The following is a 19,837-nucleotide window of genomic DNA, read 5'->3' as shown; positions in this document are numbered from 1 at the left end:
GCCGGAGAGCCCGCAGCGCCAGGTGCACGGCGCGAAGCACCGCCTACCGGAGGAGCGCGGAGGGGGCGGGGCCGGCCCTGCCGCGAGGCTGGGGGGCGTGGTCTGCTCAGCCTCGTTGACGTTGGCCAATCCGTGGACTCGAGGCGGCCGCGGTCCCCGCCTCCCGCCGCCACGGGGAGAGCGCCGTGTTGCTATTGGCTGGCCGAGGCTTCTTCCGGTCCAGGGGGGCGGGCCCCACGCGGTGGCGGGAAAGCTGTGGCCCTGGCCCTTCACCCCGGACTGTGAGGGGCTGCCGGTTGCGACGTGTCTCTGGCCAGCATGGACGCGGCGGAGGTGGAGTTTCTGGCTGAGAAGGAGCTGGTCACCATAATCCCAAACTTCAGCCTAGACCAGATCTACCTCATCGGGGTAAGGGCTGGGGCAGCCATTTGCCTGAGGCCCCAGCGCCTGGGAGACGCGGTAGTGATGGGGTTGCCGCGGACACCCGCCGAGTGGACGGGGCTGGGGAACCCTGAGTGGTCGGGGGGGACCCTGAGGAGGGGATGCCCAGTGGTCGGGGGGAGTACTGGGAGGGACGCCGAGGTGGGGGGAGCTCCTGAGGGGGGACGCCCAGTGGTGGGGGGGAGCACCTGAGGGGAGCACGCCCCGTGGTCGGGGGGAGTACTGGGGGGGACGCCCAGTGGTCGGGGGGAGTACTGGGAGGGAGCACCTGAGGGGGGGAGCGCCTGAGGGGGGGGAGCGCCTGAGGGGGGACGCCCCGTGGTCGGGGGGAGTACTGGGGGAGACGCCCCGTGGTGGGGGGGAGCGCCTGAGGGGAGGACGCCCCGTGGTCGGGGGGAGCACCTGAGGGGGGGATGCCCCGTGGTGGGGGGAGCACCTGAGGGGGGATGCCCAGTGGTGGGGGGGAGCGCCTGAGGGGAGGACGCCCCGTGGTCGGGGGGAGTACTGGGGGGGACGCCCCGTGGTGGGGGGAGCACCTGAGGGGGGGATGCCCAGTGGTGGGGGGAGCGCCTGAGGGAGGACGCCCCGTGGTCGGGGGGAGTACTGGGGGGGACGCCCAGTGGTGGGGGGGACGCCCAGTGGTGGGGGGAGCGCCTGAGGGGAGGACGCCCAGTGGTGGGGGGGAGCGCCTGAGGGGGGACGCCCAGTGGTGGGGGGAGCACCTGAGGGGGGGATGCCCAGTGGTGGGGGGGAGCACCTGAGGGGAACACGCCCCGTGGTCGGGGGGAGTACTGGGGGGGACGCCCCGTGGTCGGGGGGAGCACCTGAGGGGGGGATGCCCAGTGGTGGGGGGGAGCACCTGAGGGGAACACGCCCCGTGGTCGGGGGGAGTACTGGGGGGGACGCCCAGTGGTGGGGGGGAGCGCCTGAGGGGAGGACGCCCCGTGGGGGGGGAGCACCTGAGGGGAGGACGCCCCGTAGTCGGGGAGGGGGGAGCACCTGAGGGGAGCACGGCCAGTGGTGGGGGAGCACTGAGGGGGGACGCCCAGTGGTCGAGGGGGAGCACCTGACGGGGGACGCCCAGTGGTGGGGGGGAGCATCTGAGGGGAGGATGCCCAGTGGTCCGGGGATGCCCGAGTGGTGGTGGGGTATACCTAGGGGTTATGCTGAGTGGTGTGGGGGGGACTACCTGCGGGGGTACAATGAGTGGTGGTGGTGGGGAGTTCTTGGAGGGGATGCCTGGTGGTTGGGGGGAGTTCATGAGGGGGGACTCTGAATGGAATATGGGAGGATACAGGGTGGGGTGACCTCGAGTTTTGGGGGAAGAGAGGCGGGTGCTGTGGGGGAGTACTGGGGAGGGAGAGACACTGAGTGGCCAGTGGTGGGTTGGGGCAGGGGTACAGGTTGGGTGGATGCAGAGGGGAGGAAGAGGTGAGCAGGTTCTCATCCTGGGCCCAGCACCTCAGCTGTTCCAGCCACCTTCCCTGCAGCACCCTGCAGGAAACCCATGCTCAGGTGAGCTGGCCAGGTGTGCAGCTGAGGACAGTGCCCACGGCCTGATCACTTGATTGGAGCTACCTTGCTGGGTGTATGTTCACAGTTGGGCTTTTTCCTTTGGGTTTCAACATCTGCAACGCCTTTTCCCTTGTTGGACAGCAGTGGGGTCCAGTAGTGCCCTGTGCCATATTTTGTCTTACCAGGACTTGGTTTTTCTTTGGCAGGGGGACCTGGGGCCTTTTAACCCTGGTTTACCAGTGGAAGTGCCTCTGTGGCTGGCGATTAACCTGAAACAGAGACAGAAGTGTCGGCTGATTCCTCCTGAGTGGATGGATGTGGGTAAGGACCTGGGTGGAGCAGGGCCAAGTGACACCTTCCCTTAGGGTGCAAGCACGGAGCCCCTTCCACTTACTCCAACATCCACTGGTCAGCTGAAATTTTAAAAACATTTTATTTATTTATTTGACAGAGAGTGCAAGGGAGGATGAGTGGGAGTAGAGGGAGAAGCAGACTCCCTGCTGAGCAGGGTCCCCCCCCCGCCGCCCCCCCCCCCCCCCCCACAACTGAGCCACCCAGTGCTGATCAGCTGGAATTAATGAACGGTTAGAGATTCACCTCTTAGTTTGCTAACCACTATTACTAATGTCATGTTAGTTTGAGGCATCTACACCAAATTTCGCTCAGATTTTGATTTTAAGATAATTCCACTTGCTTTATTTTTTTATTTATTTTTATTTTAAAAAAAATATTTTATTTGAGAGAGAGCAGGGCGAGAGAGTGAACATGGGGTGGGGGAGGGGCAGGGGGAAGGGGAGAAGTAGGCTCCCCACTGAGCGGGGAGCCCGAAGTGGGGCTCAATCCCAGGACCCTGAGATCATGACCTGAGCGGGAAGGCAGATGCTTAACCAGTTGAGCCACCAGGTGCCCCTCAACTGGCTTTAAAATTAAGAATATTGTAGGGTGTCTGGGAGGCTCATGTTGGTTAAACTTATGCCTTTGGCTCAGGTCATGATACTAGGATCCTGGGATTGAGCCCCTCATTGGGCTCCCTGTTCAGCAGTAAGTCTGTTTCTCCCTCTGCCCCTCTGTATACCTGTGTGTGTGTGCTCTTTCTCTTTCAAAATCTTTAAAATAAAATTAAGAATATTGTATGGCTTTGAAGAAACATTTCTTCTAACTTTAAAAAAATAACTATATTGGGGTGCCTGGCTGGCTCAGCCAGTAGAGCATACTACTCTTGACCTTGGAGTTGTGAGTGACCTTGGGTTCATAAGTTTGAGCCCCATGTATTGACAAGCATATTAAGTAAGGGGCTGGGTTCTCTTACATTATAGAGAATGCATGAAAATAATGCATCATCCAAACAAGGGAATATTACCCATATAAAGGAATGACGCACTGATCGTGCTTCGACTGAATGAACCTTGAACACATTATGTTACATGAAAAATAGAAAAGACACAAAGATCATTTACAACTTTGAATATACTAAAAACTATTGAGTTGTACATCTTATTTTTTTAAAGATTTATTTTAGAGGAGGAGATAGACAAAGAATCTCAAGCAGACTCTGCAGTGAGCAACTGTGCAGTGAGCATGGAGCCTGATGCAGGCAGGGCTCGATCCCATGACCCTGAGATCATGACCTTAGCTGAAACCAAGAGTTGGACCCCTAACCGACTGTGCCACCCAAGTGCCCCTGAATTATATATTTTATTTTATTTTATTTTTTTAGATTTTTATTCATGAAAGACACACGTGCGCGCGCGCGCACACACACACACACACACACACACACACACACACAGAGGCAGAGACACAGGCAGAGGGAGAAGCAGGCTCCATGCAGGGAGCCTGACATGGGACTCGATCCCAGGTTTCGAGGATCAGGCCCTGGCAGGCGCTAAACTGCTGAGCCACCCAGGCTGCCCTGAATTATATATTTTAAATGGGTGAATTGTATAGTGTATTGATTATGCCTCACTAATAAAGAAAATGATGGGGGCGTCTGCATTCAGCTCAAGGCCTGATCTCATGGTCCTGAGATAGAGCCCTAGGGTGAGCTCAGTGCTCAGCAGGGAGTCTGCTTCTCCCTCTCCTTCTGCCCCTCCTCCCACTCATGGGCACAAGCTCTCTCAAATCTTTATTTTTAAAATTTTTTTTAAAGGTTTTATTTATTTATTCATGAGAGACCCAGAAAAGAGAGGCAGAGACACAGGTGGAGGGAGAAGCAGGCTCCATATAGAGAGCCCAATGCTGGACTCCATCCCAGGACCCCTGGGATCAGGACCTGAGCCAAAGGCAGATGCTCCACCGCTGAGCCACCCAGGTGCCCTCTCTCAAATCTTTAAAATAAAAACTAATGTATCAGCAACGCAGGCAGAATTTATCCTGAGCCTTTGCAATCTTCTTCCTATCTCAGATAAAAGTGGCTCATTATAGCAAAGAACATTGATTTTATTTGGAATAGAGGGGGCATGTAGAGTTTGAAAAGCACCTGAGTGATTTTGATTGTCCCCTCCCAATTGGGAATCAGCCAGGGTCAGCTCCCATCTAGGAGTGAGGACATTTTGAGCCAGGCACTTTCAAATACAGTTTCAGAAAGATTGCGTGGGCATTTTCTCCTGGTCCTAAAGAGGGGGTGGCCCTGGAAGGTATGCAACAAAGGGAAACTCCTAATTCCTTCTGCTGAGGGGCTCTTTGACAGGGAACCCCCTCAGTTCTGGTTGTTAGTGCTACATCCCCTCCTGGCAGTTTCGGTCCTTTCAAACCCAAAGAATAGGGGCAAGAGCCTGTCTTGCAGGCCAGGCAGTGAAGGTGTGGAGAGAGAGCCTGAGCTTTTTCACAGGCCAGGCCCACGCTGGGGTGAGCAGTAGTGAAACCCCACTAGTTTGTCAGTAGAGAATGCCCAAGAGACCACTGCCCTCTGCTTCTGCCACCATACAGTTCTACCTATTCTTGTCCTATGAATGGAATCATCTATTAAGTCTGTTTTTGTCTCTTCTGTGACTTTTTTTTTTTTCAAAGATTTGAGAGAGTGCACCTGCGTGAGTGGAGGAAGGGGCAGATAGAATCTCCAAACAGACTCCCCACTGAGGGCAGAACTCCCATCACCTGACCCAGAGATCAGGGCTGGGTGACCTGGGCTGAAACCAGGAGTTGGGTGCTCAACCAACTGAGCTACCCAGGTGCTCCTCTGACACTGTTTTTGAGATTCATTCCTATTGTTGCACGTGGCATTACATCATTCTTTTATTGCCAAGTACTATTTCATTCATGATAAAATATTCCACATTTGATCACCCATTCTTCTGTTGGTAGGTATTTGGATTGTTTCCCATTTTTGGCTATTGCTGATTGAGGGGGGTTATGAACATTCCTATTGAAGTCTTTTTGTGGAAAAATGTTTTTTTTTTTTTTTTAAAGATTTTTATTTATTTATTTATTCATGAGAGACACAGAGAGAGAGAGAGCGAGAGAGAGGCAGAGACACAGGCAGAGGGAGAAGCAGGCTCTGTGCAGGGAGCCCGACATGGGACTCGATCCCAGGACTCCAGGATCACGCCCTGAGCTGAAGGCGGCACTAAACCCCTGAGCCACCCGGGATGCCCTGGAAAAATGTTTTTAATTCTCTTGGGTAAATACCTATGGTCATAGGGTGGACTATGCTTGACTTTGTAAGAAACCGCCACCCAGCCCTCCAGAATGGTTGAGGTATTCTGATCCCACCAGAATCGTGTGAGAGTTCCCAGTATTTCACATCCTGGCCAACACTGGGTGATGTCACTGTTTGATTCATCACAGTTTGAACAGCAGTATTTCATACTCTGATTTAGATGCGAGAAAAGAATGTCAACTGTATAAAAATGTCTGTGGAGAGAGGGCAGGAGGGAGTTATCCAGGCTGTGAGTCTGACCAGTTGCCAGAGGTGGGCAGGCATGGTTGGAGTCTAGGTGTATTTCGAAGGAGAATCTGTAGGATTTGCTGATGGACAGGCTGTAGGATCTGAGAGAGGAGAGTGAAGAATGAGTGCCAGCGTGGCTGACCTGAGCTACAGAATGATATGGAGTAGCTTGTCTCCTGAGCTGGGAAAGGCTTCAGGAGCATGAGGGCTGGGGTAGGGGTCCAGAGTTGGGGTTTGACCATGTCACATTGGAGATGCCTATTGGATATCTAAGTAGAAATAATGTGGGCAGAAGTATTTAGTCAGGAAGAAGGTGAAGGGACTTATTTGGGGATATGAATGTTGAAGTCATCATGAGTGCTTGGATGATATTTAAGTGAGGCAGGATGACATCACATGGGATATGGGTTTAGGTAGCCAAGGGGTCAGGGATCTGAGCTCTATACCCTAGTGTTGAAAGAGAGGTCAGGTAGGGCTAGAGGAATCCATGAGATAAGAGAACTCAGAGTGTGGTATTCCAGAAATCAAGTGATAAATACACTCCAAGCAGGATTGATCGTTGTCAGCTGTGAAGACAGATGGAACCGTTGGGTTTGGCTGAGCAGAGGTCATGGGCCTTGGTGTTGAGCAGTGTTTGTAGAAGGGTAGACTAGACACCCACCTGAGTGGTTGAAGAAAGGAAGTTAACTATTTTATTTTATTTTATTTTATTTATTTATTTTTTAATTTTTTATTTTATTTTTTTATTTTATGATAGTCACAGAGAGAGAGAGAGAGAGAGAGAGAGAGGCAGAGACACAGGCAGAGGGAGAAGCAGGCTCCATGCACCGGGAGCCCGACGTGGGATTCGATCCCGGGTCTCCAGGATCGCGCCCTGGGCCAAAGGCAGGCGCCAAACCGCTGCGCCACCCAGGGATCCCGAAGTTAACTATTTTAAAAAAAAAGTGGTTTGGTAGCTGATGTTGGGAGGATTTTTTTTTTAAGATCTTATTTTTTAGAGATGCCTGGCGGTTCAGTGGTTGAGTGTCTGCCTTCTGCTCAGGGTGTGATCCCGGGGTCCCAGGATTGAGTCCTGCATTGGGCTGCCTGCATGGAACCTGCTTCTCCCTCTGCCTGTCTCTGCCTCTCTCTGTATCTCTCATGAATAAATAAATAAAATCTTAAATTAAAAAAATTATTTAAAAAATTTATTTAAATTCAATTAATTAACATATAGTGTATTATTAGTTTCACAGGTAGAGTTCAGTGATTCATCAGTTGCATATAACACCCAGTGCCCATTCCATCATGCACCCTCCTTAATGCACCCTCATGCACCCACTCTGTCCTCCCACCTACATCCCCTCCAGCCACTTCATTTTGTTTCCTTGGGTTAAGAGTCTCTTATGGTTTGTCTCCCTCTCTGATTTAGTCTTTTTTTTTTTTTTTTTTTTTTTTTTTTTTATTCATGAGAGACACACAGAGAGAGGCAGAGACATAGGCAGAGGGAGAAGCAGGCTCCCACAGGGAGCCCGGTGTAGGACTCGATTCCAGGACCCCAGGATCATGCCCTGAGCCAGAAGCAGACGCTTAACCACTGAGCCACCCAGGTGTCCCTGATTTTGTCTTATTTTACTCTCCCTTCCCCTTTGATCGTCTGTTTTGTTTCTTAAATTCACATGGGTGAAATCATATGATCATTGTTTTTCTCTTATTTCACTTACTTAAGGTTTTATTTATTTTTAAAATTTTATTTATTTGAGAGAGAATGAGAGTGAGAGAGATCACAGAGAGGGAGAACGCGAACCAGACTGCCTGCTAAACAGGGAGCTTGACTCGGGTATTGATCCCAGAACCCTGAGATCGTGACCTGAACCGAAGGCAGACACTCAACAAACTGAGCCACCCAGACACCCCTAGACTCTTTCTCCCTCTCTTTTAATTTTTTTCTTTTTCTTTTTTAATAAATTGTATTTATCTATTCATGAGAGACCCAGAGACAGAAAGAGAGGCAGAGACACAGGCAGAGGGAGAAGCCGGCTCCATGCAGGAAGCCCAACGTTGGACTCCATCCCAGGTCTCCAGGATCAGGCCCTGGGCTGAAGGCAGCACTAAACCACTGAGCCACCAGGGCTGCCCTCTTATTTTTTTTTAAAGACTTAGAGCAAGCAGGGAGAGGGGCAGAGGAAAAGAGAGAAGAAGACCGCGCTGAGTAGGGAGCCTGACTTGGGGCTGGATCCTAGGCCCCTGAGATCGTGACCCGAACCAAAATCAAGAGTCAAATGTTCAACTGATTGAGACAGCCAGGCACCCTAGGATTTTTCATTTTAAGATGGAAGCTATTGTAGTGAGGTTGATGGAATGGTTAAGTAGTGAGGACAACAGTGAATGCTCGAGTGAGCATTGATAGGGTGGTGTCCTATGAAGGTTGGAGAGGAGGTCCAGGATACACCTGGATGGCTGTTCCTAGTGCACAGAGACAGGTGTGGAGGGGGTTGGGAGCAGTGTACCAGTAGGAGTGTGCAGGTTCTCAGAAGGAGAGCATTAGAGTGAGCAGGTGAATGGAACAGGGGAGTAAATCGGGTTGTAGCATGGCACCAAGGGTCCCTGAAGAGGGGACCCATCACTGACAGATTCCCCCCACCCCCAGCACAGTTGTGTGTGTGTCCCTCAGCCACAGTGGCCAGTCCACATTCAGGACTTTCTCAGGCCCATAAACCAGGGAGAGAGGGGTGCTGCTGCTGGATGGAATTGGGCTCCACTGCTGGATTCCAGATGCTGGGCTTTAACCCCCCATGATCATCACCCACCCCCAGGTTGGAAGCACTGCTGTTCTATGTCCTCTTGCTCTCCTCTGAACAAGGCTTCATATACATAAGTAAATTTCTCCAGTCACTGGTTACTCTCTTCACCTTTTGCATCAAAGGTAGAACACTTGTCTCTTTCCCTAAGAAAAGAATTTCTGACTCAGACACAGTTTCATCAGTACTACATCCTGTGGGCCAGAGCAGCAACACCCACAAAAATTTACCACCTTCTATAAGAGAAACTTTTTTTTTCTTTTATTAAAGATTTTATTTATTTACTCATGAGATACATAGAGAGGCAGAGACACAGGCAGAGGGAGAAGCCGGCTCCATCCAGGGAGCCTGACATGGGATTCGATCCCGGGTCTCCAGAATCAGGCCCTGGGCTGAAGGCGGCGCTAAACCACTGAGCCACTCGGACCGCCCCCCGCCCTTTTTTAAGATTTTGTTTATTTGTGAGAGACAACAGAGTGAGAAAGGCAGGCTCCATGCAGGGAGCCTGATGTGGGACTTGATCCCTGGTCTCCAGGATCATGCCCTGGGCCAAAGGCAGGTGCCCAACTGCTGAGTCACCCAGGTGTCCCTATAAGAGAAACTTTTGAGGAAATAGGCCCTGAATCCTCTAATTAGTGATATGGTACTCCAAAAAGTGCTTTTTTTCCTTTGTTTCTGTTAGTTGATCCAATAGGTAATGTAGATACCTGATAAAGTTGGAAAACTTAAATATTTTGGGCATGGTGATGGTAAAAATGTATGCACTTCTAAATTTCAGAAAAGTTGGAGAAGATTAGGGATCACGAGCGGAAGGAAGAAACCTTTACCCCTATGCCTAGCCCTTACTACATGGAACTTACCAAACTCCTGTTAAATCAGTAAGTATGTGTCCTCCTTAGAGCCACGTATAAAGTGAAACTCCTGATTCTTGTCCCTTACACCATCCCTCCTTTCTCATTCCACATTCAACTCTGAGGTGAGGGGTATCCCCGGCCACCTAGTTCCCTGTGTCAGTTACCTGGGGGGCGTTTGTATGCACCTATTCTCTTGCCTGGGCTTTCTTCCCACCTCTACCTCTCCTGGGGAATCCCTTGTTGCTTTATCACTTGACATTGAACCCCAGTGAGTCTTCTTTTTCTTAACTGTAGCTCTGTTTTATTGGTGAAGCTTTACTGTGTCTGTGTTTTATTGGTGAGTCTTCCACTGTGTGCATTTGAGTTCTTGTATGTCTTTCACAGGAAAGGCCAGAGGGCTCACACTTGCTCTGAACCCTAGCTGTAATGAAAGCCCACTGGGGGCAAAAAGTGTGGTGTAGTAGCTTTTTTCCCTGTGTCCATTTATGGTTCCGCATTGGCTTCTAATTCATTCTCCATGTTGCAGCCAGAGTGGACTTTTAAAGATGGAGCTGCCATGTGACATCCCTGTTCTTTGGAGCCTGTCCAGGGTTTAGACTAAAGTCTTCATGATGGCATGCAAAGCACTGCCTAGCCTGATCTCCTTCTGCCTTATTCATGGCTTCTATAATTCTTCCCTCTGATTTTTCAGGTTCCAGGCTCACGTTGGCCTCTTTTACTTCCTTACACATACCAGGATCCTCAGGGCTTTCATATACTGTTCCCTCTGTTCAGTAGGTCCAGCTATTCTCTGTTCCCTCCTTTGGTTTAGCCTAACTGGTACTCCTCACAGGTTAAGGATGCCAGTCCTCTTGGCAGCTCTGTAGCCCCCATGGCATTTATTTGTCAGCTGTAATCTCCTAATCACTAGTCAGACTGCCTTCCCACCCCTACCCCAGTTCTAAAGGGTGGGGACTGGGATGCCTGAGTGGCTCAGTCAATTAAGAGTCTGACTCTAGATTTTGGTGCAGGTCATGAGATTGAGTCCTGTGTCAGGCTCCACGCTGGGCATGAAGCCTGCTTGAGGTTCCCTCTCCCCTTGCCCCTCCACCCTCAATCTGTGTACACATGTGCTCTCTTCCTCTAAAAAAAAAAAAAAAAAAGTGCAGGGATTGTGTCTTGTTTGCCCTAGTATGGTGCCTGGTGCATAGATATTTATTGAATGAAATCAGCAGAAGGGGACAGGCAAATGTGGATGATCTTGCATGGGAGATACTAGAATGTAATTTGCAAAATGTCAAGCTTTTGAAGCCCTGAGCACTTTTTTTTTTTTTTTTTTTTTTTTTAAAGTAGGCTCCATGCCCAGTGTGGAGCCCAGTATGGGGTTTGAACTCACGACCTCGAGATCAAGACCTGAGCTCAGACCTAAGTCGGATGCTTAGCCGACTGAGCCACCCAGGTGCCCTCTGAGCAACCTTTTCATTGATGGATTCAAGAGCAGAACTATAACAAAAATGAGGAAGTTCCCTATTGTCTGCTGTAGAGCATGGGCCAGGGGCCCACTGCATGACACTATTCAAATGAAAATTTGTGGTACGTAACATGGACTTGCTCTTAAGTTGATATATGAGACTACAGATTACAACATATTAAGCATTCCAGTAGATAGTGGAAATAGTCACAAGGGCTTGAGCCCCACTTAGTGGGGAAGAAGTGTGGGCCTGTTAATCAGAAGTTCCACACTGCAGTGTGATGTCCTGTTCAGAGCATGTGGGGATGCAGCCCTAATGTCTGGTGGTGCCAGAGAAGGCATCCCTTTAAGAAAGAGGGAGGGAAGGGACACTCTAGGTAGAAGGCAGGGACATGTGAACGGGCATGGTATGTTTGGGGAAGCAGAACTGTTGGGGCAGATGTAGACTAAGTGAAGGGACAGGATGCTGAGGCTGTTATTCTGTGGCGGCAGTGTCTTGGGGAGGTTGTTTGGCAGGGGTGTGTTGTCCAATGGATCGGAAAGCCTTCTGTGGCAGTTGGCAGGGGGACTTGGAAGGGAAAGTACAGAAGCAGAGGTGAGGGCCCTCTTCACCTTTAGTTTTTGAAGTTTAGGATCTTATGTATGCAGTTTAAACTTTGGTTTTGTGATTCTTTGTAATTCATTCGGCCAAGGGACCTAATTTTACCTTTGTTCTGCAGTTAATAAGTACCTGGGAGCCTTTGTTCTTTAACCTGCTGTCCAGAGCATAAGATCCAAATGTTTGGTTCTTAAATACAATCCACTATGTAAATTTTATACCACTGATTCTTCACTACTAATCACAAGCTACTTTCAGTATGTGGAGAGGCCACTTCCAGCTTTCCTAGCATGCCTGGTGATGGACCGTGTTAGCTTCTATTTTCACCTTCTATTTTGTTTTTCCCTTCAAAGGTTAGTTTAAAATACAGCTCACAACAAGGGGTGCCTGAATGGCTCAGTCAGTCACTTAAGTGTCTATCAATTTCAGCTCAGGTCTTGATCTTAGGGTCGTGAGTTCAAGTCCTGCACTGGGCTCCACGCTGGGTGTGGAGCCTACTTAAAAAAAAAAAAAGGCTAGAATGGTCAAAGGATTCAAAGTGTAGCTCAAGACAGGAAGGCTGTCACACTGACCCTTGTTGACTCCTGTTAAAACTTTTACCCAGAATTTGCTGTGTATAGGTATGTTCAGTTTATGCTAATTTGCAGTTTCTTTAGTTTCTGTAAAGTGTATTTTTATTTTCTTTGTGGAGTGAGACAGTACCTAGCCTTCAGAGCTTTTGGGAGGATAGACATGCTTTGTAGTGCTGAGCACAGTGCCTGGCACAGAGCTGTTATCTTCTTTCCCTGTCAGGTTGTAAGCCCTTGGATAAATATTGAGGTATGAGCAATAGCTGTCATGACCTCTGAGCGAACCGTCGAAGCAAATTCATTCAAGATGGAAATTCTATCGTACAGAACACTCAGTTACCCTGAGACAGAGAATGTCCAACTTAGAGCTTATTCTCTGAAGTCCTTGTATTGTAACCTGTCAGGGGATAGTTAACGTGAGCACAAATAACTGTGTGGGTCATGGCTGAATTTTCTTGGCACCAAGCTAAATTGCTAGAAAGGTTTACATCTTAATATTGAAAACAAGGCACCTGGGTGGCTCAGGTGGTAAAGCATCTGCCTTCAGCTCAGTTCGTGATCCCGAGGTCCTGGAATTGAGCCCCACATCAGGCTCCCTGCTCAGCCGGGGAGTCTGCTTCTCCCCCTCCCTTCTATTCCCCCTGCTTGTTCTCTCTTTCAAAAAAACAAACATTTTGCTCCTGTTTTCCTAAAGCCAAGCAGCATTTTTTTTTTCTTAAGATTTTATTTATTTATTCATGAGAGACACAGAGAGAGGCAGAGACACAAGCAGAGGGAGAAGCAGGCTCCATGCAGGGAGCCCGACTTGGGACTCGATCCTGGGTCTCCAGGATCAAGCCCTGAGCCGAGGGCAGATGCCCAACAGCTGAGCCACCCATGTGTCCCGCAGCATTTGTTTTGAAAGGCCATTTCTACCTGGAGGAGTGCCTGCGTGGCTTAGTTGGAAGAGCATGTGATTCTTGATCTTGGGGTCTCGAGTTTGAGTTCCAGATTAGGTGTGGAACCTACTTAAAGGAAGACCCACTTCTACCTGGATGTTGCTTTAGTTTACCAAGTGCTTCCTTACTTGATTCCCACCTCTGACCCCCTTCCCTCCCCACCACCCACCACCCTTCTTTTAGTGCTTCAGACAATATCCCAAAAGCAGACGAGATCCGGACCCTGGTCAAGGATGTGTGGGACACTCGCATTGCCAAACTACGGGTGTCTGCTGATAGCTTTGTGAGACAGCAGGAGGCACATGCCAAGGTAGGTATGCTCGGGAGGGGGCACAAGGATCTTTCCTGTGGCAGCTGCCTCTCCTCACATGCCCTCAAGGCCTGGTGCTGCTTGGATTATTGCAAGCAGGGATTATTCATAGTGTTGTGCCTTAAAAAAAAAAAAAAAAAAAACCTGTTATTCATTGATTACTTATTTTTATTCAGTAGATTTTACATTTTCTCAAATCAAGCACTCCTGAACCAACCCAGCAGGTTTTCTCTTGTGTTTAGCTGGATAACCTGACCTTGATGGAAATCAGCAGCAGCGGGCCTTTCCTCACAGAAGCACTCAATCACATGTACAAACTACGGACAAACCTGCAACCTCCTGAAAGCACCCAGTCTCAGGACTTCTAGAGAAGGCTATGTGCTTGGAAAGAAAGGCTTTGTATCTCCCAGCGGAGGCCTGCCGGGTGGTGTGTGTGTGTGTCCAGGTCATAATGGAGGTACTGGTATCTCTGGAGCTCTAGAACCCCTTTTGAATGTATGAAAAACTGTAATGAAACAAGGAATGGGTTCATAACATTGTTGGAAAGCAACAGGTTTGTGCTTAGTCTTTGAGACATTCTTTAATTCCACATCTGTCTCTAGGGAACCAGCTGTTCTTTTATGGGGGAGAGAAAGTTTTGGCAAAACAAGTTATTTTCCCCAGCAGAGCCTGCGGTCTCCTGTGTGGCATTGTCATGTGGGTGAACATTCAGTGATGTTTAGTGTTGCTTGTAAGTGAGAAATGTAGTAGGAATGATGATGTGGCCTGGGGCTTTTTTCCTTTCTTGACCCTGATCTCTTGGGCTAAATTTAGACTCTCCTAGAGTCTGCTCACACAGAGGTAGATGGCAGATGAGTGGTAAGATGTTGACCAGGGTTCACCATCTAAGCCCAATAAAGATGGACTCCACCCACATCTTGCATTGTTTTTTTTTTTTTTTTTTTTTTTTTTTTCCCTTGCATTACTACCAAGTAAAGAGAGCAAGTCCTAAAGCTGAAATGGTTTGATCCAATGGGATGTGTGGCAGGCAGGGGTGATATTCAGACTGACACTTGGGTGTCTCTTGTTCTTTTGGCTATTTCTAGTTAAGGTGTAGCGGGTTTTTCCACAAGAAGAAAGCCAGGGAACTCCCTGGCTGCTTGAAGCTCAGCTGCCATCATGAATGACATAGTAACTGTCCAACCAGAGCAAATTGAGCAAGTTCATGACCAACCAGACTCCTTCATGGAAACAGATGGGTCATTGGTGTTCTTCACCCTGGGGAAGGCAACAGTATCTAATACAGAAAATCAAGACAAAGTAGCCACAATGTACAAGACCACACCAGATAACATCTTTGGATTCAGAAGCCATTTTGGGGGTGGCAAGACAGCTGGCTCTGGTGTGATTTAGGATTCCTTGGATTATGCAAAAAGAGGAAACAAACCCACTGATGTGTAAGACACAACCCATATGAGAAGAGAAAGACCTAAGGAAAACAGCAAAAGGAACGCCAAGGCAGAATTAAGAAAGTCTAGGGGACTGCAAAAGCCAAGGCTGGTGCTGGCAAACAGCTCAAGATTGGACGACAGGAATAAAGATTCTGCAGTGACACTATCTGTGGTGATTGTGCAGATCTTTCACATTAATAACTTTACAAGTTTTAAAAAAAAAGCCCAGGATAAACAGATTGCATGATCTGGGGTGTGTGAATGAGGCTGAAGTCCAGATGTTGGGAGGGGAAATCGTGCCCATATTGCTGCTCTTGCTGGATGGAGAGAACCAGTTGGAGGCAGCGGTGTCTTAAGGAAGGGTCCATTTCTTTTTCTAGGAGAAACTTTTCAATTGTAGTGGTTTAGAATTGCCCTAGAACTAACCTTACCTTGAGAGGAGAAATGAGTCTCAAGTCCTACAGGGTAGGGTTCTGTCACCAGCTGGTTTTTGACCATAGCACTGCTGGTCAGACCATGTTCTGCCTAGGGCTTTTCTGCGTGTACACACACGATCAACTGAGCCTAGAGAACAGTTTCTGGATTTTGCCCTTCAGTGTTCAAAGCCCAGATGCCTGTTACTCAAGTACGGTTTCTCTGTTCCAGATCACTACCCAGCTGTCCCTCTGACAAACATCTGAGGGTTATTATTTGAACACTGCAGGGTCAGATAGGAAGACCTGGTCTCTGTCATTTAGGTGATTGTTTTAGAGAGTTGCTTTCAGATGACAGGACTTGCCTTTTCATCTGCAGACTCTTCTAGAATGAGAAACCACATGCTACTGGGGAGGGTCAGAGTCCCATATATCATAGAGCTCCCCCTTACTATCCTGTGCTCTTGAAATCTGGCTGAGGTTATAATCGAATTTGTCTCCATGTTTTACCTGTAAAGCTAGATGGCTGAGCTTTTCTGCCCCCTCCCCCCCTTTTTCTGCCCTATTATAAAAAAGATTTTCCTCTTAATGATTTAGGAAGATTTTATTTTTTGGATGTTGTCAGAAATTACAGCAATATATTCATAAATACCTAATTACTACATTCAACAAATAATATTACAATACAATTAATTCAAACAAGTACACTTAGAACAGGTTTAATTTCACAGCATCTAAACTGCCCCCAGAGTGACCGAGGCATTCCTCCTCCCTCCCATGTACTGGTTTTACTGTTCTAGCAATTAAGCACAGGGTACATACAAAGTAACACAACCAATTAGATGGTCTTCCTCAGGTCAAGGCAGAGAGAAGAGTTTCACTTAAGCGTTGGATCAAGAAGTTGGGGCAGACAGGCTACTGCAAGTAGTGAGGAAGTCAGTAACTGGTTTCCTGGAAAAAGAGTGCAGGGATGGCTAAGTGGCTAATATACACCTAAGAGTAACAGAATCGGCTTATGCTGACCATCTCCATCTTGTGGTAGATCCTTAGAATTTTCTACTTAAAAACAGCTCAGAGGTGAAAGGGGGTATCTGATTTTTGAGATTTGGCAGCATGATTAAGCTACTTGAGGAAAGTACCATTCCATGTACAAACTTGGGATTTCTTGTGTTGTAATTCTCGGCTATTGAAAGCGTGGGCTCCTTTTAATGTTTTTGGAATTTGCTTTAGGATATAATCCTCTAGAATGTAAATGCCAATTAAGTGTCTAGTTTCTTTCTAGAGGAAAAAACTAAGTCCTGTCTTGGTCACCTCTAGGAGATCATGGATTGAGATATTTTATGTCCATTTGGCTTTATGAAACAAAATATTTCCAAATGATCAGGTTATATATAGTGCCAAGTTTTGGGGAGAGCTCTGGTTTGTTTCTAATGATCTGATTAAATGTGGAACCACACGCCTCAGCTCTGGAAGTTGAGTGCAGTCCCCTTTAGGACAGATGGCAGCCGGAGCTTCCAGGTGTGGTAGGAAGACACAAGGTCGTGAAAGACGGAAGTCTTCACGAAAATACTGACACAAGTTGCATAAACAATTCTAGAGCAAACTTGGTGTACTTCTGAACTTTGTCTTTTAAACTGTGTGAACTAGCTGAACAGAAAGCTTCAGAAATTATGTATTTGTCAATTTTTCAGCCCAAACTGAAGACTTAGGTGCTGCTGTGCTGTTTCTGAATCATCTGAAGATTATGGGATGGGAAAAAAACCATGATTGGGCACCAGGTCTCACTGGTGTACTTTGCTTTCTTACCTTAGCTTTTTCATGCTGCCTTACTGGTTTATATTCTGATTGTCTTATTACAGATAGGTGAGCATGTGGGGGAGTCAGAGTGACAGAAAGCATGAAGGCAGGCGGGGGGGGGGGGGAGGTGGTATTTCCAGCTGGAAGGAACAAGAAGAGTTCTAGCTCTGGGACAGAGCTGTACCCACAGCTGGTTGTAACCCACGGGCAGAGACCTCCCCTGTATAGCTCCATCCCTTTACCCCGCGACCTCCTCCCATTACAGAAAAGCCCAACAAGGGGCTCCCCTTGGATGGTGAAGGGCTGGGCTGTACTTCCTGTTTCCTCTGGCCATTGCCAAGCTGATTAGCAGGGGCATCCAGCCCTTTCCTGTGATTTTGGGGGGTAGGGTGGGGGACAGGGAGGGAGGTGCTAAGATATAACTCTTAAGCTTGCTGTTTCAGACTGGAAATAGCAAGCAGACTTTTAGAGAAATTCAATAATAGTTTCTCTGACTGTTGGCAGTAGAGCTCCCTCTGAACACCTGTCCCCACTTGTGGAACATGTTGATCTCTCAATGTCTTTGCAGGGGAGGAGGCCCACAGAACAGGCCTTCGTTCTCTTCAAGTCGTTTTTGTGGAGAGGAAGGCGCTTGTTGACTGCTGATAATACTGGCGGCACTTTTTGTCTGAGTTTGCTAATAACTGGAAGATTCTTGGCAGACATACAAAGCAAACGGTGTGGGAACAGATAAAGCAACACAGTGCCATCTGCCAGCAAGCTGTTCTGCACAGCTAAGGTCTGGGGCTGAGGGCGCGGCCACTGATCACAGTGAGTAGCCTTCCTGAAGGTCAGCCAGCCCTTCCCCTGACCCAGGGTGAAGGGGACAGCGGCCATCAAGATTCTTGCCTCTACTCCCACCCCTGACAGACCAACCACTGGCTGCTCTGGGTCTCTGGTTTGGGCCCATTCGGCAAGAGGTTACCTGCTTGATCTAGAGTAGACACTGCCTGAATGAGCAGTAACTGGGACAAGGAGGAAACACTGCTTCGCACTGAGATGGCATTCCCAGCTGCTCCTATGCTCATGACCATGTAAGTTCGAGAGGAGGAGAAGTTCAGCTCAGACATTGTTTACCCTACTTTTAGGCTTTTACAAAGCTTTGCATCTAAATAAAGCTTCTAAAGTTTCTACTTTGCACCTGTTCTCAGACTGCTGTAAGACACCTTAGAATCCTATCACAGAACTCGCTCACTTCCTGACCGGTTCTTTCAACAGAGCCGTGTGCACGCACAGGTGCATACACGACAGCTGCTTGTTCCCGCCTGGGGACAAGCCCCTCCTCAATAGCAACTGGTTCTGGGTGCTGTCCAGAGCCAGGGGGAGGGGACAGGAGGAGGTAAGAAGTAACACATGGCTTTCTACATCACTTTCTGGTGCAACTCAAAAATGAAGTGATCGCATAGGCGCCAGTGGTAAGCTCTTTTACTTTTCTTCTTCTTTAATTTTTAAAAACACTTCAATATTTTAATGTCCTGACCAGCAGCAGTACAAACACTAAAAGCAAGTTTTTTTGCCCAGAAAAACAAAAGCAAAAAAACAAACAAAACCCCCAAACAGGAAAACAAACAAACAAAAATCCCCCCAAACCACATATTAAAAATGGCAGGCTTTTTATAACAATAATTAAAGTAATAAAAACATACAAAACTTTGTTTTTTTTAATATATATACACAGTACAAGGCTGAAGCACCTTTGACTTTTCTCTCAAAATTTACGTTTGTATGAAAACACAGCCCACTGCAGTAACAATTTGGTGGGTGTGAACATATGTATACATAGAGCTCTGTACATTTTCCCCCACGGAGTAATAAAAAGGTACCTTCAGTTTGTTGATGCACTTTAGAGGAGAGCTTTTCCAGGGAAAAGCCTTTGGGTGAGGCTTTAGTACTGTTGCTTTGTGTGCTCCTAGGACCTGTTGCTTTGAAGAAAATTTTGCAGAAAAGTAACAAACAAATAAGCCCTTTCCTGGAAATGCACCCCACCTTCTTCCAGCTGAAGCAGGTCTCAGTCCTGTGGAGGAGCGAGGCCGGCCCCACGCTGCAGCGAAAGCAGACTGGGTTATTGGGGAGTGCTCACACGGCCACACCAGGAACAGAACACGCTCGGTCTGATCCAGTCTTACGCACCCAGGGGCCAGAAATGATCAAGTTTTAGTGTTGGTATAGGGAGCCTTCACTTTCAGATTTGAAAATAATGATGGGGGAAGAATAAAACCACCTTTAAAAAGAAAGAACTATGGGCGTCCTACATTGGTTGCTCGCTGAATGACAAAGGTGATTCAGGTGCATTGAAGTCAAGGCGAGTTCGTTCGTTCTTCTGGAGCCTGGAATCCTTTGCTTCATGCATGGCACATTCTCATTTTTTTTTTTAAGCTTCAAACCTCCCAGTGAAAAATATTAAATATTCAAGGTAATAAAATAGATAATATTTCTATACTATAGGTTCGGCCTAGTGCAAGGGAAACCGTCACCTAGGATATCCCTTAAAGTAACCTCTAGGCCAATGCATTGCAGGCAACGCAAGGCACTTCCTCAAGTGATCCAGTTCTGCCTGGAGTCGCTCCCTCTCTGAAACAATCTTCTGTTTCTGGCTCCTCAATTCCTGGAGAGAGAGAGAGAGAGAGATTCAGGTAAAACATTGATTTTGCAGTAAGGAAATGGGCACGATACATGAATGCTCTGGGGGTCATATGGAAAGGCAGACCAAGACTCAAGAAACCTCCCCTTCCTGGCTCAGAATTCTGATCACAGTCTCTGGAAGAACCAGTTTAAGCTGTGCCCAAAGCCTTGGAGTGCTCAAGGACCTGCATAGAA

The 19,837-nt window shown here is 48.1% G+C and overlaps 2 protein-coding genes across 7 annotated transcripts in view; one reads left to right on the top strand and one right to left on the bottom strand.

Moving 5' to 3' along the window:
• The first annotated feature begins 227 nt into the window (after positions 1 to 227).
• On the top strand, positions 228 to 16,129 carry GINS2 (GINS complex subunit 2). The gene is made up of 5 exons (XM_072819504.1): positions 228 to 408; positions 2,163 to 2,277; positions 9,401 to 9,500; positions 13,215 to 13,341; positions 13,584 to 16,129. The coding sequence occupies exons 1-5, from the start codon at positions 319 to 321 to the stop codon at positions 13,707 to 13,709; spliced, it is 558 nt and encodes a 185-aa protein (XP_072675605.1). The 5' UTR covers positions 228 to 318; the 3' UTR covers positions 13,710 to 16,129.
• The window catches only part of GSE1 (Gse1 coiled-coil protein), a 413,371-nt gene continuing 409,303 nt past the window's right edge, over positions 15,770 to 19,837 (bottom strand). For all 6 annotated transcript variants that reach the window (XM_072819500.1, XM_072819501.1, XM_072819498.1 and 3 more), the window contains one exon: positions 15,770 to 19,625. In XM_072819500.1, the coding sequence (XP_072675601.1) occupies positions 19,491 to 19,625 (135 nt within the window). In that variant the 3' untranslated portion in view covers positions 15,770 to 19,490. The remainder of the gene's footprint in view (positions 19,626 to 19,837) is intronic.

This window comes from Canis lupus, chromosome 3 (assembly GCF_048164855.1).
Source record: "Canis lupus baileyi chromosome 3, mCanLup2.hap1, whole genome shotgun sequence".
NCBI lineage: Eukaryota > Metazoa > Chordata > Mammalia > Carnivora > Canidae > Canis > Canis lupus.
This window is presented reverse-complemented; position numbering and strand designations above follow the sequence as displayed.